Source organism: Artemia franciscana, chromosome 12, assembly GCF_032884065.1.
Source record: "Artemia franciscana chromosome 12, ASM3288406v1, whole genome shotgun sequence".
Taxonomy (NCBI): Eukaryota; Metazoa; Arthropoda; class Branchiopoda; order Anostraca; family Artemiidae; genus Artemia; species Artemia franciscana.
Genome location: NC_088874.1, coordinates 7,356,437 through 7,370,515, shown reverse-complemented (window position 1 = coordinate 7,370,515; position 14,079 = coordinate 7,356,437). Strand labels below are relative to the sequence as shown.

The following is a 14,079-nucleotide window of genomic DNA, read 5'->3' as shown; positions in this document are numbered from 1 at the left end:
ACAAACATGGAAAAGAATACGCATATTTCTACATTATGTTCTGAAACAATCACGATATTGCTTTATGTACTTTTTTTCCTGTTAAGAACTGGTGACGTTATAGGTATTTGGGCTTCCCAGGTGGTCTGCTCATATTTAATGTCGTTCAATTATGCAAACGAGCATTTTTAAGCTTAGGAAGTAAAAAAGGCTATAATTTTTGTATTGTCTTTTTGATTGTAATGGTATGTAAAAAAGAACTATGCGTATACGGTCTTTTCTGTCAGATAAGACAACGAATAAAAAATTTGATTGTTTTTTTCAATTGTGTGTGTTTTTTTATGCTAATTTAAAACTTTTTCAGTGAAACCGCTTAATTACGGGCCATATGGGTCTTATTTGCCTTCCTACGACTCAACGTTCGCTAATGCTTCCAAACAAGAGTCTGAACTTATCTACCAAACATATGGAGACGAGACTGGAGTACAATATGCAGAAAGGTATGAAAGTTTCCTCTACTGTTTCTCATAAAATTTATTAACAGTACTAGTAGGGTAGGCTATAGCACTCTCTAATGCCAACTGCTTTCTTTAAAGAAAGTCCGACATAATATCGATAATGTTTCTCCTACAATTACATCTGCTCAACTCGATATCCCTCCAAGTAGGCCTCCTTTCGCCACCATTTGTCGAGGTGAACACACTGGGAGGTGCACGAATTACAGTGTTTACATGAAGGAGGAAACATCTTGGACTGAAGGTTTGAGGGACGGTATTGATGGGTGCTTTGCGCTTGGATATGTCTCCCTTCACAAAATACTAAAATTAATGAAGAATTTTTGTAAAAAGAATGAATAAAAAACCTCCTAAGCGAATATAATCTCGTAAATCACATTGGTGTGTCATAACAAAAACAAAGTTAAACAAATGAAAATAGAAAATGGGATTTTTAAGGCCAGCAAAAATACTAGACGAACAAAGTGAATATTTTAGGAGGAAAATCTAATCCTTTTTTCGGCGCTATAAGGAATTAGTACAAAATGGAAAAATTGGTTTTGTTCGTTGGCTCTGCAACAAAAACGTTGGTTTTCTTGGCAAGTTGAAAAAATGTAAAAGACATAATTCACCACATGGTCACTGGTTCTGTCTCTGCTGATGCTGTTCTGAACGATGTTACTCCTCCTACTGTTCAACGAGGAACAATTTGCACCAATATTTATATTTTGCAGTCTGATGCATGGCAGACTTGATTCGTGGCCAAATCGGGTCAAGTAAATACTTGACCTGATTTGGCCTCTCGGAGATGTAGAATGAAGGAAAATACCCAATCGATGAAAGCGTGTCAGTATGGAAGGAAGTCCAGAGAACTTTCAATGACCAAGGAATCCAAGTGTGGCAAGCTCCATAAGGGCTATAGTCTTCGAGGTTTTACTTCCATGCTAAAGATTGTTGGGGGCGGAGCTTTATTTTAAATTTGGTTGAATAGAGGAAATTTGAAAAATTTGTTGTTGGTAAGAGGGTATAGTTTGGATTTAGGCAATAAATGGAAATTTTTAGGAAAGTTTAGGCTGGCGGCTGGCCCCCACTTTTGCCCTATGTGTGTATGTGTGAATGAAAATTTATTTTATTTTGTAGCCGAGTGTCAAGAGCTGTCTGAGTATCGGTATGAATGTTGTGGAAGAGTGTTTGGGGGTGAAGGCTGGTTAGTTGAGTGGATGGCTGAGAGGACTGCATGTGCTATTTAAACTGTTGTATAAGTTTTTTCGTTTAGGGATTAAGCGTAGGGAATCATGATTGAGAAGATAGATTGTTATGGTTTAAATGAAATGAATTCTATTATGATTGTTGTTTGTTGGTTAAGATGTTAGACCTTGTTCTTTTTCTTTTTTTTGCTCTTCAAGCTGTGTTTTTAGACTGCATTTTGTGTTGCTACAGCGTGCTGGCTTTTTGTAACAACTCTTATCTTATAGTATTTGCAATAACGTCATGCGTTGTATAAAAGGTTTGTATTCGGCAAAATTTGTTATTAGCATAAAATATGCCTCGAGGACAACTTGAAAAAAAACATTTTAATGGCCTTTTAAGCTTCCTTCATTTGAATTAATCTACGTTTTTCCACAAAGCAAGTTTTTCAAAGAAAAGTAAAGAGCACCATTAAGCCAAGAATAAGCAGAAATAAAGTCAAAAAATCCTCCAAGCTTGAAGCTACCACAAATCACTATCAATCAAAAATAAAATCTTAAAACGAACAGAAATTACAATAAATAGCCCAGTTATACCCAAAAAGAGCAGGATTAACTTGAATAGGGCTGATAACCCTCATGTCTTCTCAACACCAGAACATAATTTGCTCTTTGCTGAAAAAAACAAATGACATTGGATTGTCATTTTGATTGACTTAAAGTTTTGATTATTAGTTTTTAACTAATTATAATTTTTAAAGTTTTTAATTGACTTGTAGTTTTGATAATTAAGGAAATTAGATTCCTTAAAGTTTTGATAATTTTTTATTTATGAAAGTAAAGAAAGTGAAAACATTTAAAACCTATTGTTTTCAGCTCTATATATGAAAGACTACCTATGCTAAACATGCATGATACACTTACACTCTTTTTATTTTTAAAATTGTAAGAGCACAAGTAGTAATAGTGGCATCCCCGAAAGTGTACCCCTAGTCCTTCTCAATATATTGCCAAGGTATCTTATTGGCAACCATAAACACAATGCCTTGTGATTTATTTTAAAGCAACATTTAGTTTTAAGGTATAATGAACCAATTGTATAGTTTTGGGGGGTTGACATGCCTAATATCTCTAAAGACATAGTTTCTGGACCGTTCTAATATGCTGAGCAAAACGGCTTTCTCAAAATTTTGACTGGATGCGTTTGGAAAATGAATGGGTTTGATAGAAGGACTGCTTGCCCTCCAATCTCTTTCTACTCTTAGAAAAGGGGCACCAGAACTTTTAATTTTCAATCAGATTAGCTCCTTTAAAAGTTTCAATGATGTTTCTAGCTATTATAGACTGGTACTGCCTATGATATTGCTTAAATGCTCATTTGAAAACCTGCATGCATAGTTTTTGTGTTTAATTGAAACTCCTCAACGTTTTCTATAAGTTTCATCTTAATACTTAATTAAGTTTCTTCTTAGCGTCATTAGTTACAGTAACTGTAGTGGTGTATTAAAAGCATACATATAGTGCCTTAAATAGCGACAAAGACCACACTGCCTTTCCATCACAAACACCAAAAACAAGAAGAACAATAGGGGTTATTCCTATTTATAAAATTCTATTAAATATTCATTCTTAATAGTTTTTCACTTTCTTTTGAAAAGAATTCCTTGTTTTGGTGTTTCTTCTTCTTCTTCTTCTTCTCCTTATTTTGGTTCTTCTTGTCTTTGGTGTTTATGATGCCTTCTGGCTTGCTCAAAGTCCCCCATTACTTACCCTTAAAGGTCTAAATCAATAATATAAGTTGTTCTTTACATATTGCTTTGCTACCTTTTTGAAAGTCCACATGCTCATAGTTTGTTTTAATTTAGTTCAAAATCCGCCTAAATATTCCTCAAAAGCTTCACCTTAATGCTCTTAGCTTGTGTAGTTGCAATAGTTATAGCAGCATTAGTAGCAGTATGCGCATAGTACCTTTGGTTTTTTCAACACCCCTTCAACAGACGCTGAAAGTTTCAGGACTTAATACATGCCATCAACTGTTCCTGAAACATTTCTGATGCGTCTGCTTTACAACCTCTGTGGGCATAGTGTGTTTCGAATTAGTTCCATACATTTTCCATGTATCCCACATTTTCTACCTTAATATTCTTACTTTTAATAACAGTTGCAGTATTAGTAGCAGCAAAATTAATTATAGTAGCCTAAGCTTTGTGGCAGTAGTAGTAACAGAAGAGAAATAATAGTCACAGTAGCAGTAGTATGAGTAGAAGCAGTAGCATTAAGATGCAAATATTTTCTTTTGGTAAGTTCAACATCCCTCACAACAAGCCTGTTAGTTTCAACCTCACATCCCAAACTGTTCCTAATATATTGATGTTACACCCTTTTGACAACCTGCATACAGAGGGCGTCTTTTGATTCAGTTCATCTTCCCTCCTCAAAAGTTCTTTCAAATTTACCTTCATACCCTTTGCATAGTTGTAATAGCAGTCACAGTAGTAGTATTGATATTACTAGTAATAGTATTGACTAGCGGTAGTACTACTAGCAGCAGTATTATTAACATATTACCTTTTGTTCAGTTGAACATCCCTCTCATTAAGTCCTGGAAGTTTCAACTTAATACAATTTGCCATTGCTGTGACATTGCTGATATGTTCTTTTCATAACCTGTATGTTCATGTACTTCTTGAAGTTTTCATCTCAGTGCTCTTAGCCCTAAAATTAGTTGCAATAGAAGTAGTAGTAGTAGAAAATATAGCTATAGCAGTAGCATTAGCAGTAGTGTGCACATATTGCCTTTTGATGACATGATCTTCCCCTTTAAGCATTCTGCGGAAGTTCCATCTTAATACCCAAATCAGGTCTTGAGATACGCTATTTTGACAATGTGCATGCACATATCATCAATTGATTTAGTTCAAATTTCCCCTTAATGTTTCAAATGGAGTAGTGTGGCAGTAGTAGTGGTGGTAGTTGTAGTAGCATTGATAGCTTGCAAATATTGCCTTTTTGATCATCTCCCTTATTATTTCCAGAATTTTCCAAATTAATATACTCAGTTATTCCTGTGTTGCACCCTTTTGACAACCCGTATACACATAACATGTTTTAATTTACTTCAACACTCCCCTCAACATTCTCTGAAAGTCTCACCTGAATGTCCTTTCTCTTCTTAGAAAGTAAAGTTGAACAGTGTACATTTCTCAATAACGTATACTGGGTATAAACAATGAATGATTTGCCTAACTTACAGCCCTTGTCCTGAGGACTGTGGGGAGGTTGACATCCGCAAAGACATAATTACTGGACCTTTCAACAAGGTCTTCTTCAACAAAATAGCTCTCTTAAATATTCGATCTGATATGTTTTGTGGAATAATAGGGGAAGGGGGCTGATTGCCCTCCATTAACTTTTGACTCTTAAAAAGGGCACAAAAACTTTCAAATTCCGATCAAATGAGCTTCACCCGCTGCAAAGTTCATTTAACTACCCTTTCCTTAAAAACTTTAAATGCCCCGGGCATAACTTACAATCCTTGCCAATGGGCTCTGGGGGATTTTGTCCACCCTAAAGACATTGTTATATGATTTGTGGATTATTGGTACCAAAATGGCTATCTCACAATTTCAGTTGAATGCGTTTTGGGAAAAGAGGATGTCAGAGAGGGGGGCTAGATGCTCTCCATCATGTTTGATTCTTAAAAATGAGCTAGAACTATACATTTCAAATCAAATGAGCCTCTTCTAAAGTTCATACGACCGCCCCTTCCATAAAAACCTATACGCCCCTGAGGCATAACTTACAACCCTTACCTCCAGACTCTGAGAGATTCTGTCCACCTCAAAGGCTTTATTATATGATCTTCGGACTATTTTTGAACAAATGGCTATCTCAAAAAAATTTCGGATGCATTTGTGCAAAATACAACGTAGGGGGGGAGAGTGGGCTCCCTCGATCACTTTGACGTTTAAAAAGGGAACTAGAACATCTGGTTTCCAATCCAATGATCCCCCTCCGGAATTTATATGACCAACCTTTCCATAAAAATCTTATGTGCCCTAGGGCTATAACATACAACCCTTGTGCTGAGGGCAGTGGGAGAGGGGGATCCTCAAAGACATAATTTCCAGACCTTCCAACTGCGCTGAACAAACTGGATATTTCAAAATTGTTATTATATTTTTTGGGGGGATTGATGGGCGTGGGGAGGGGCTTGTTAACCTCCAATCACTTTTGACTGTTAAAAGGCCCTTTCAATATCCAATCGCATGGGCCTTTTTTGAAGTTTCTGTGACAATAAATTGCCATCTAAAACTTTCTATCAGATGCACTTCATGAAAATACGAGGTGGGGCGGGGTATCCACCCTTTGATCAGTTTGAATCTTAAAAATGTTACTAGAGCGCAAACTGAACAAATACAAGAGTTCTTGCACGCATTAGAAATATGTCCATAAACTTGACAACTGTAGTATATATATATATATATATATATATATATATATATATATATATATATATATATATATATATATATAATATATATATATATATATATATATATATATATATAATATATATATATATATAATGTGCAAAAGTTGTAAGAATTCTTCTTAAAAAGATGACATTTTTATAGATCTTACGTTTTTTCTGCAGTATTTTGGGAGACGTAGGGACCGCACCTTTACTCCGAATATTGATGAGGATGTAATGAATATAAATGACTTTACCAGAGTATATCAAAATAGAAAGTCGTTTTTCTGAATATCTAAAAAAAAATTTTAGATCTTCCTTTTTTCCAGCATTTTAGACTATGTTCGAGACTGTGACTATGCTCTGAATATCGTTGATGACCTTCTGAATTTAATGACTGGAGGAGAGCATGCCAAAGTGGTAAGACTTCTTTCTGAAAAAAGGAAAGCCCATGTATTGAACGTGGAGGAAGAATACATACTTCATGCATCGGAAGCTATGCATAAGGCTTATATGAAGGTATTGTCAACTCTTTTTTTTCAAACGCATTCCACTTGTCTTACGATTTTGGTTCAAAGGGCAGTACTAACTGGGGTAGTTTGTCGGAGATAGGTTAGTGTATGTGCCTGTGGGAACCAGTCATTGGAAACTAATCAAAACTCTCCTTGAAAGTTTACAATACAATTTTAAAATAAATCACTATCGAAAATAATCTCTATTTTTCATTACGAATCACGTATTATGAATCGTAATCTAGAAAATTTAATCTATTGAATTTTTATACCCCTGAATCCAGAAGTTGTTCGAAAAGAAATACGTAGCGAAACGAAAAAACTTGTCATGATATGCTGTTACTAATCATGAGGTAACAATAGATGGCATTGGCTGTTTTATTTCATTTTTGTGGCACTTGGTATTAACCAAGTGACATATAGCAATCGAAAATTCTGTCGGTCTGTCGGTCCCGGGTTTGGCTACTTTTTTTGGAAATTTAAAATCTGGAAAACACGTGGAGGGATCGGATGAAACTTGGTGGGAAAAATAAGCACAAGTCCTAGATACATGATTGACATAACCGGAACAGATCCGCTCTCTTTGGGGTAATTGGAGGGGGGGGGGGGGGGGTAGTTCTGAAAAATTAGAAAAAATGAGGTATTTTTTACTTACGAACGAGTGATCGGATCTCAACGAAATTTGATATTTAGAAGGATATCGTGCCTCAGAGCTCTTATTTTAAATCCCGAACAGATCTGGTGACATTGGGGGGGGAGTTGGGAGGAGGAACCTAAAACTTGGAAAAACACTTAGAGTGGAGGGATCGGGATGAAACTTGGTGGTAAAAATAAGCACAAGTCCTAGATACATGATTGACATAACAGGAACGGATCCGCTCTCTTTGGGGTAGTTGGGGGGAGGGGGTAATTCTGAAAAAATAGAAAAATGAGGTATTTTTAACTTACGAACGGGTGATCGAATCTCAATGAAATTTGATATTTAGAAGGATATCGTGTCTGAGAGCTCTTATTTTAAATCCCGACCGGATCTGATGACATTGGGGGGAGTTTGGGATGGGAGAACCTAAAATCATGGAAAAGGCTTAGATTGGAGGGATCGGGATGAAACTTGGTGGGAAAAAATTAGTAGAAGTCTTAGATACGTGATTCATATAATTGGAACGGATCCGCTCTATTGGCGGGGGGGGGGAGTTAATTCTGAAAAATTAGAAAAAATGACGTATTTTTAACTTACGAAGGAGTGATCAGATCTTCATGAAACTTCATATTTAGAAGGACCTCGTGACTCAGATCTCTTATTTTAAATCTCAACCGGATCCAGCGTAATTTGGGGGGGGGCCAGTTGAGAGGAACCAGAAATCTTAGATAATACTTACAGCAGTGAGATCAGGATTAAACTGGATGGTAAGAATAAAAACCTGTCTAAGACACTTGACTGACATAATCGGACCGGATCTGCTCTCTTTGGTGGAGTTGGGGGGGGGGGGGGTAATTTTGAAAATCGAAGTATTTGTAACTTGCGAAAGGGTGACCAGATCTTAATGAAATTTGATATTTAGAAGGGTCTTGCGCTTTAAAGTTCTAATTTAAAATTCCGACCGGATCCTGTCACATTGGGGGGAGTTTGAGGGAGAAACCAGAATTTTTGGAAAACGTGAAAGTTGGGGTATTTTTATTTTACGAATAGGTGATCGGATCTTAATGAAATTTGATATTTAGAAGGAATTCATGTCTCAGAGCTCTTACTTCAAGTCCCGATCAGATCTTTTGACATTGGGGGGAGTTGGAGGGGGAAATCTTAGAAAACACTTGGAGTAGAGGAATCGGGATGAAGCTTGGTGGATAGAATAAGCAAATGTCCTTGATACGTGTTTGACGGAACCGTTCTGGATTTGCTCTCTTTGGGGGAGTTGGGGGGAGGGGTTCAGTGATTTGGCGAGTTTGGTGCTTCTGGACGTGCTAGGACGATGAAAATTGGTAGGCGTGTCAGGGAGCTGCACAAATTGACTTGATAAAGTCGTTTTCTCAGATTCGACCATCTGGGGGGCTAAAGGGAGAGGAAAAATTAGAAAAATTAGGTATTTATAACATACGAGTGGGTGATCGGATCTTAATGAATTTTGATATTTAGAAGGACATCGTGACTCAGAGTTCTTATTTTAAATCCTGACCGGCATTAAGCCTCTTATTTTCCTTTTAAATCAATCTATTTATTCATAGCATTTTGTTAGAGCTCATACCATATGATCTCTTGGCTCTTAGCTCTTCTTGCCTCGTCACAAGTGCCATATGAGCTCTTAGCTCTTGTTTTCTTAGACCTGAGTTTCTCTCTAGTAAGTTTCATGAATGAAAGCAGAAAATGATGAAATAGAGTTATTGTCAGTATCACTTTTGAAGAACGGAAAAATAATTTCAAATTAAAACTTTTTTCAAATTAAAATTAAAAAAAAATTATTAATCTAACGGTTATTAAGAATTGATTTTTAGTTTTTGTACAATCCTAATAAGGGGGATTAATGCCAGAATTGCCTCTCACAATTAGCCTATCTGTCTTGGCTTTTTCTACAATTAGCCATGACTTGATGCCCACAACCGTTCGATTTTAATTCAAAATTTTGTTTCTGAAAACTCAAAATTAAGGCAAAGGATTTTTGGTCAAAATTATAGATCTGTTATCAGCACCATAGAAACAAGGAGAGTGTATAGATAGAGTATAGAAGGAGAGTAGTATAGATAGATAATATCTTATCGGGGCATATTTAGGCTCTTGATTCGTTCCTGAATATTTAATTCATTACTCTTAACGAGAGTAGGAAGCCCCTCAATTATAACTTTATCTTCCTTTTTATTCCTATGATTTTTTTATATTCTTGTATAATTATATTTCCATGATTACATTTTTTAATCTCCGTTTTTTATATCCTATTATTCCCCATTTTTGTTCTTTTTTTACCACAATTTTGTTTCTTTTTTTTTACCTAAATATTGAATGCTTGACGAAAGTTTTACTTGAGTCTTTGCCTCCTTGAAGAGTCTTTCTAATTTTATTATTAGAAAGACTGTAAAGTCTTTCGAACTCTATTATTATATATTATGTTATTATATAATTATTATTATAAGCCTAAGGAACAAGAAACATACCCAAAGACGGAAGTCCAATGGATGTTAACATAGCTTCCTTGAAGAGTCTTTCTAATTTTATTATTAGAAAGACTGTAAAGTCTTTCGAACTCTATTATTATATATTATGTTATTATATAATTATTTATTATAAGCCTAAGGAACAAGAAACATACCCAAAGACGAAAGTCCAATGGATGTTAACATAGCTTCCTTGAAGAGTCTTCCTAATTTTATTATTAGAACGACTGAAGAGTCTTTCTAACTTCTTTCAAAATTCTTTATTATAGGCCCAAGGAACAAGAAACATACCCAAAGACGAAAGTCCAATGGATGTTGACATTTCTTCCTTGAAGAGTCTTTCTAATTTAGGAATTGACACTAGTTTCCTTGAATCAATTGGTATGTTGGCCTTTCTTTTCTTCTTTTAAAATGTTTGCCTACATATTATCCCTTTGATCGTTAAAAATAGGGCAACTACGTACTCTGGGGACGTCGAAAGATAAGAAACATAAGTACTCTGGGGACGTCGAAACATAAGAAACATAAGTACTCTGGGGACGTCGAAACATAAGAAACATAAGTACTCTGAGGACGTCGAAATAGCATTTTCTATAAGAAACAACCATAATTTATATGAAAATTAAACAGCTATAAAAAATTTGTCAAAAAATATGTTCTCAATTAGTATCCCCAGGACTTGTATTTCCCCAGGGCTTACTTTTTTGTTCACATGTGTTTAATACTAAAGCCGTAAATTTCAAAAATATAAATGAAGGACATAGTTTGTCCCAGTTTATCAAAGGTCACTGCCGTTTTGTGAGATAGGAAATTATTTTCTTTTTGCCTAGCGAATCCCCCCCAACCCCCCTCAAAACACATTATTCGACACTACTGAATCAAGAAAACACACTCTAATGGGTTAATGGAACAGTAGTTGAATCGTTCTAAATTAATCATAATACGATCAAGATAAGATTTTTCTCGAACAACATAGATTTCTTAGGCCTGGCTAATTTCAATACAGAAAGTGTTTTTAAGAAACTAAAACCTTTCATGAATATATGAAACTTTTCATAAAATGAGGTAGTTTTAAAAGAAAATTGCCTCTGACAGTCTCCAAAGCTGTGATTGTTTAGGGGAATATCAATAGTTGTCTTTAAATGTCGTGGTTTCCATAAACAAAATTATTTTGGCTTGTTTTTCCTTTTTTAATCAATTATTGGTCCAAGGTGAATTCCTTACCACTAGCGGATTAAATTTAACTAATCCCTACAAAATGTATCATGGTTGCAGTGGTTGTTATAAATTAGTAAACGACAAACATGGCCCATATAGGGCGTATCCAGGGGGGGACGGGGTATGGCATTTGACCCACCCCTCCCTCCCCCGAAATGTTTGTCCGACTCGTAAAAACGTAACAAAAATAAATATAAACAAATTCATGCGTCTTTTTAACCTTTTTTTGCAACCCTCCCCCCGAAAAATCTTTTTATAAACCCCCTCTCCCCTTCCTTCCCCCCAAAAAAATTCTGGATATGGCCCAGCCTGGAACCCTTAAAAATGGCATTGGATTGAAACAATTATTTTCAATTGGTTTCAATTCAATTAGTCAATTAGTCAGTTTCAATTAGTCAGTTGAAACGAATTAGAACTAGTCTGTTGAATTAGTTTCAATTTAAAGAATTAGTACACAACTGGAATCGCCTTGGCCAAAAACCTTATACAGGAAATTTACAGTCCCTTGGGTCATCTTTTTCTTTTCCTCCTCCACAGCTAGAGGGGTACTGGAACATCATAGAGAGGAAATTTCTGCATATAGTGCCTTTCGTAATTAATCTCTTACTGTGTTGCTAGCTACCGCTGCAACCCGGATAAAACCCAATATTTAAAACGAAAGCACTTTTGTGACAAAAGCTGCATCTTCGTAAACAAGATGATGAATGAGGTCATAATCTTAGAATTTTGAAAGACAACTTGAGTAGAAGTGATGGCAACGTAGTTCATAAAATTGACGTAGTTCGTAGTTCATGTAATATAATTTAGCTAATGTAAATTATCATAGGCAGTGCTATTGCTATGTAAAGAGTGATGTCGGCAAAATTTGTTTATTTTTTTTTATTTTTGGTCTTAGACCAAAGCACTTTATATCGAAGGACTCGTCGTAGAAAGTTCAAAAAGGGTTTATCCAATTGAAATTTGAAACGACTTGTGCCCTTTTTAATAGTTGAAAGCGATTGGTGGGCAACTAACCCCCCTCCCACGCCCACCATTCCCCCAAACACATCCGATCAAAATTTTGAGATAGCCATTTTGCTCAACGTAGTTAAAAAGTCTGGATACTATGTCTTGGAGGATGCCCCCCCCCCCACAGCCCTCAGGGCAAGGACTGCAATTTATGCCCTGGGGGCACACAAGATTTACATAGACAGTGTGATCGTATAAACTTTGGAGGGAGATTATTGGATTATTAATTAGAAGTTTTAGTGCCTCTCTTAAGATTCAGAGTGATCAGAGAGTGGATATCCCCTCCCCCTGCACACACACTTCATATTTTCCTAAAATTCATCTTATAGAAATTTTGAGATGGCCATTTGTTGAAGTAAAAACTTCGAAAAAGGCTCATTCGATTGGAAAGTGAAGGGTCATGTGCCCCTTTTGATAATCGAAAGTGATTGGAGGGCAACTAACTCCCCTCCCACGCCCACCATTTCCCTAAATATATCCAATCAAAACTTTGAGATAGCCATATTGTTCAGTAAAATGTCTAGGAATCATGTCTTTGAGGATGATGACCCCCCACCACAGCCCTGGTCGCAAGGATTGCATGTTATGCCTCGATAGTGATCGGGGGCATCCAGCCTCCCCCCCCCCCCCCCTACGTAGTATTTTTCATAAATGCATCCGATAAAATTTTGAGATAGCCATTTGTTCAAAAATCGTCCAAAGATCGTATAATAAGGCCTTTGGGGTGGACATAATCCCCCAGAGTCTGGGAGTAAGGGTTGTAAGTTATACCCCAGGGCCATATCAGGTTTTTATGGAAGGGGTGGTCGTGTGAACTTTAGAAATGGCTCATTTCATTTGAAATGTACAGTTCTAGTTCCTTTTAAAGAAACAAACATTACGGAGAGCGACTAGCCCCCCTTCCTGACATCCTCTTTTCTCAGTTGCATTTAATTGAAATTGTAAGATAGCCATTTTTTATCAGTATTCCAAAAATCATTTAGCAATGTCTTTGGGGTGCACAAAATTCCCCAAAGACCATGCCCCGGGGTATATAAGGATTTTTGGGAACGGGTGGTGGTATAAGCTTTGGATCGGATTGAGCTCATTTGATCGGAAGCCCGAAGTCTTAGGGCCCTTTTTAAGAGCCAAAATAAATAAAGGGTAATCACCCCCCCCCCCTTCCCAAGCCTATCATTCCCCAAAGTATATCCAATCGAAATTTTAAGAGTTCTATTTTGTTCAGTCTTTTTTAAAGATCTAATAATTATGTCTTTGGGGATGTCAACCTCCCCATAGTCCTGAGAACAAGGGTTGTAAGCTAGGCAATTTGTTCATATTTTACACACACACAGTAAGCTATATGTCATTGAAAAAGCTTGTTTGAACTGAAAACAAAACACTTTTAAAGGTTTTCACTTTTTTTATTTTCATAAATATAAAATTACAAAACTTTAAAGAATAAATAACAGTATATTGTCAATTAAACTGACAATCGAAGGTCATTTGTTTTTGTTCATTTTTTTCAGTAAAGCGCAAATTATGTTCTGGTCTTGATAAGGCATGGGGACTATCAGCCGTACTAATGTTAATTTTATTCGTTTTGAGTTTGACTCGGCTATTTATTGTAATTTCTGTTCGTTTTCAGTTGCATTTATTTATTGATAGTGATTTGTGGCAGTTTTACGCTTGGAAAATTATTTGACTTTATTTCTGCTAATTTTTGCCTTAATGGAGCTCTTTACTTTTCTTTGAAAAACTTGTTTTGTGGAAAAAGTTTTTAAAATAATTACAGTAAAGAACTAAGTCCATTAAAACAGACTATTTACATGCAGGTGCCTGCAGGTTATTATTATTTAAGAATTAACGACGCTTCTTGACTACTAAGGTCCCTGCGTCGGCCCTGCAGTGCATTCCTGCAGCGTGATTCGATCTCTGGGTCAAAAAGCCATAGGTGCCTGCAGGTTGTCAAAAGGGCTTTTGAATTTGAATCTCTGAATACGGCAAGAGTTCTTGCCAATTTCATCATGGTCGCAGTGGTAACTGCAACCTGGTATTGTAGTAATGACGTAATAGGACCATTC

At 36.2% G+C, this 14,079-nt stretch overlaps 1 protein-coding gene across 2 annotated transcripts in view; it reads left to right on the top strand.

Annotated features, from left to right (window-relative positions):
* LOC136033626 (bromodomain-containing protein 7-like) overlaps positions 1–14,079 on the top strand; it is an 80,849-nt gene that overhangs the window by 59,613 nt on the left and 7,157 nt on the right. For both annotated transcript variants that reach the window (XM_065714425.1, XM_065714426.1), the window contains exons 7-9: positions 344–479; positions 6,464–6,653; positions 10,060–10,171. In XM_065714425.1, coding sequence (XP_065570497.1) covers positions 344–479; positions 6,464–6,653; positions 10,060–10,171 — 438 coding nt within the window. The remainder of the gene's footprint in view (positions 1–343; positions 480–6,463; positions 6,654–10,059; positions 10,172–14,079) is intronic.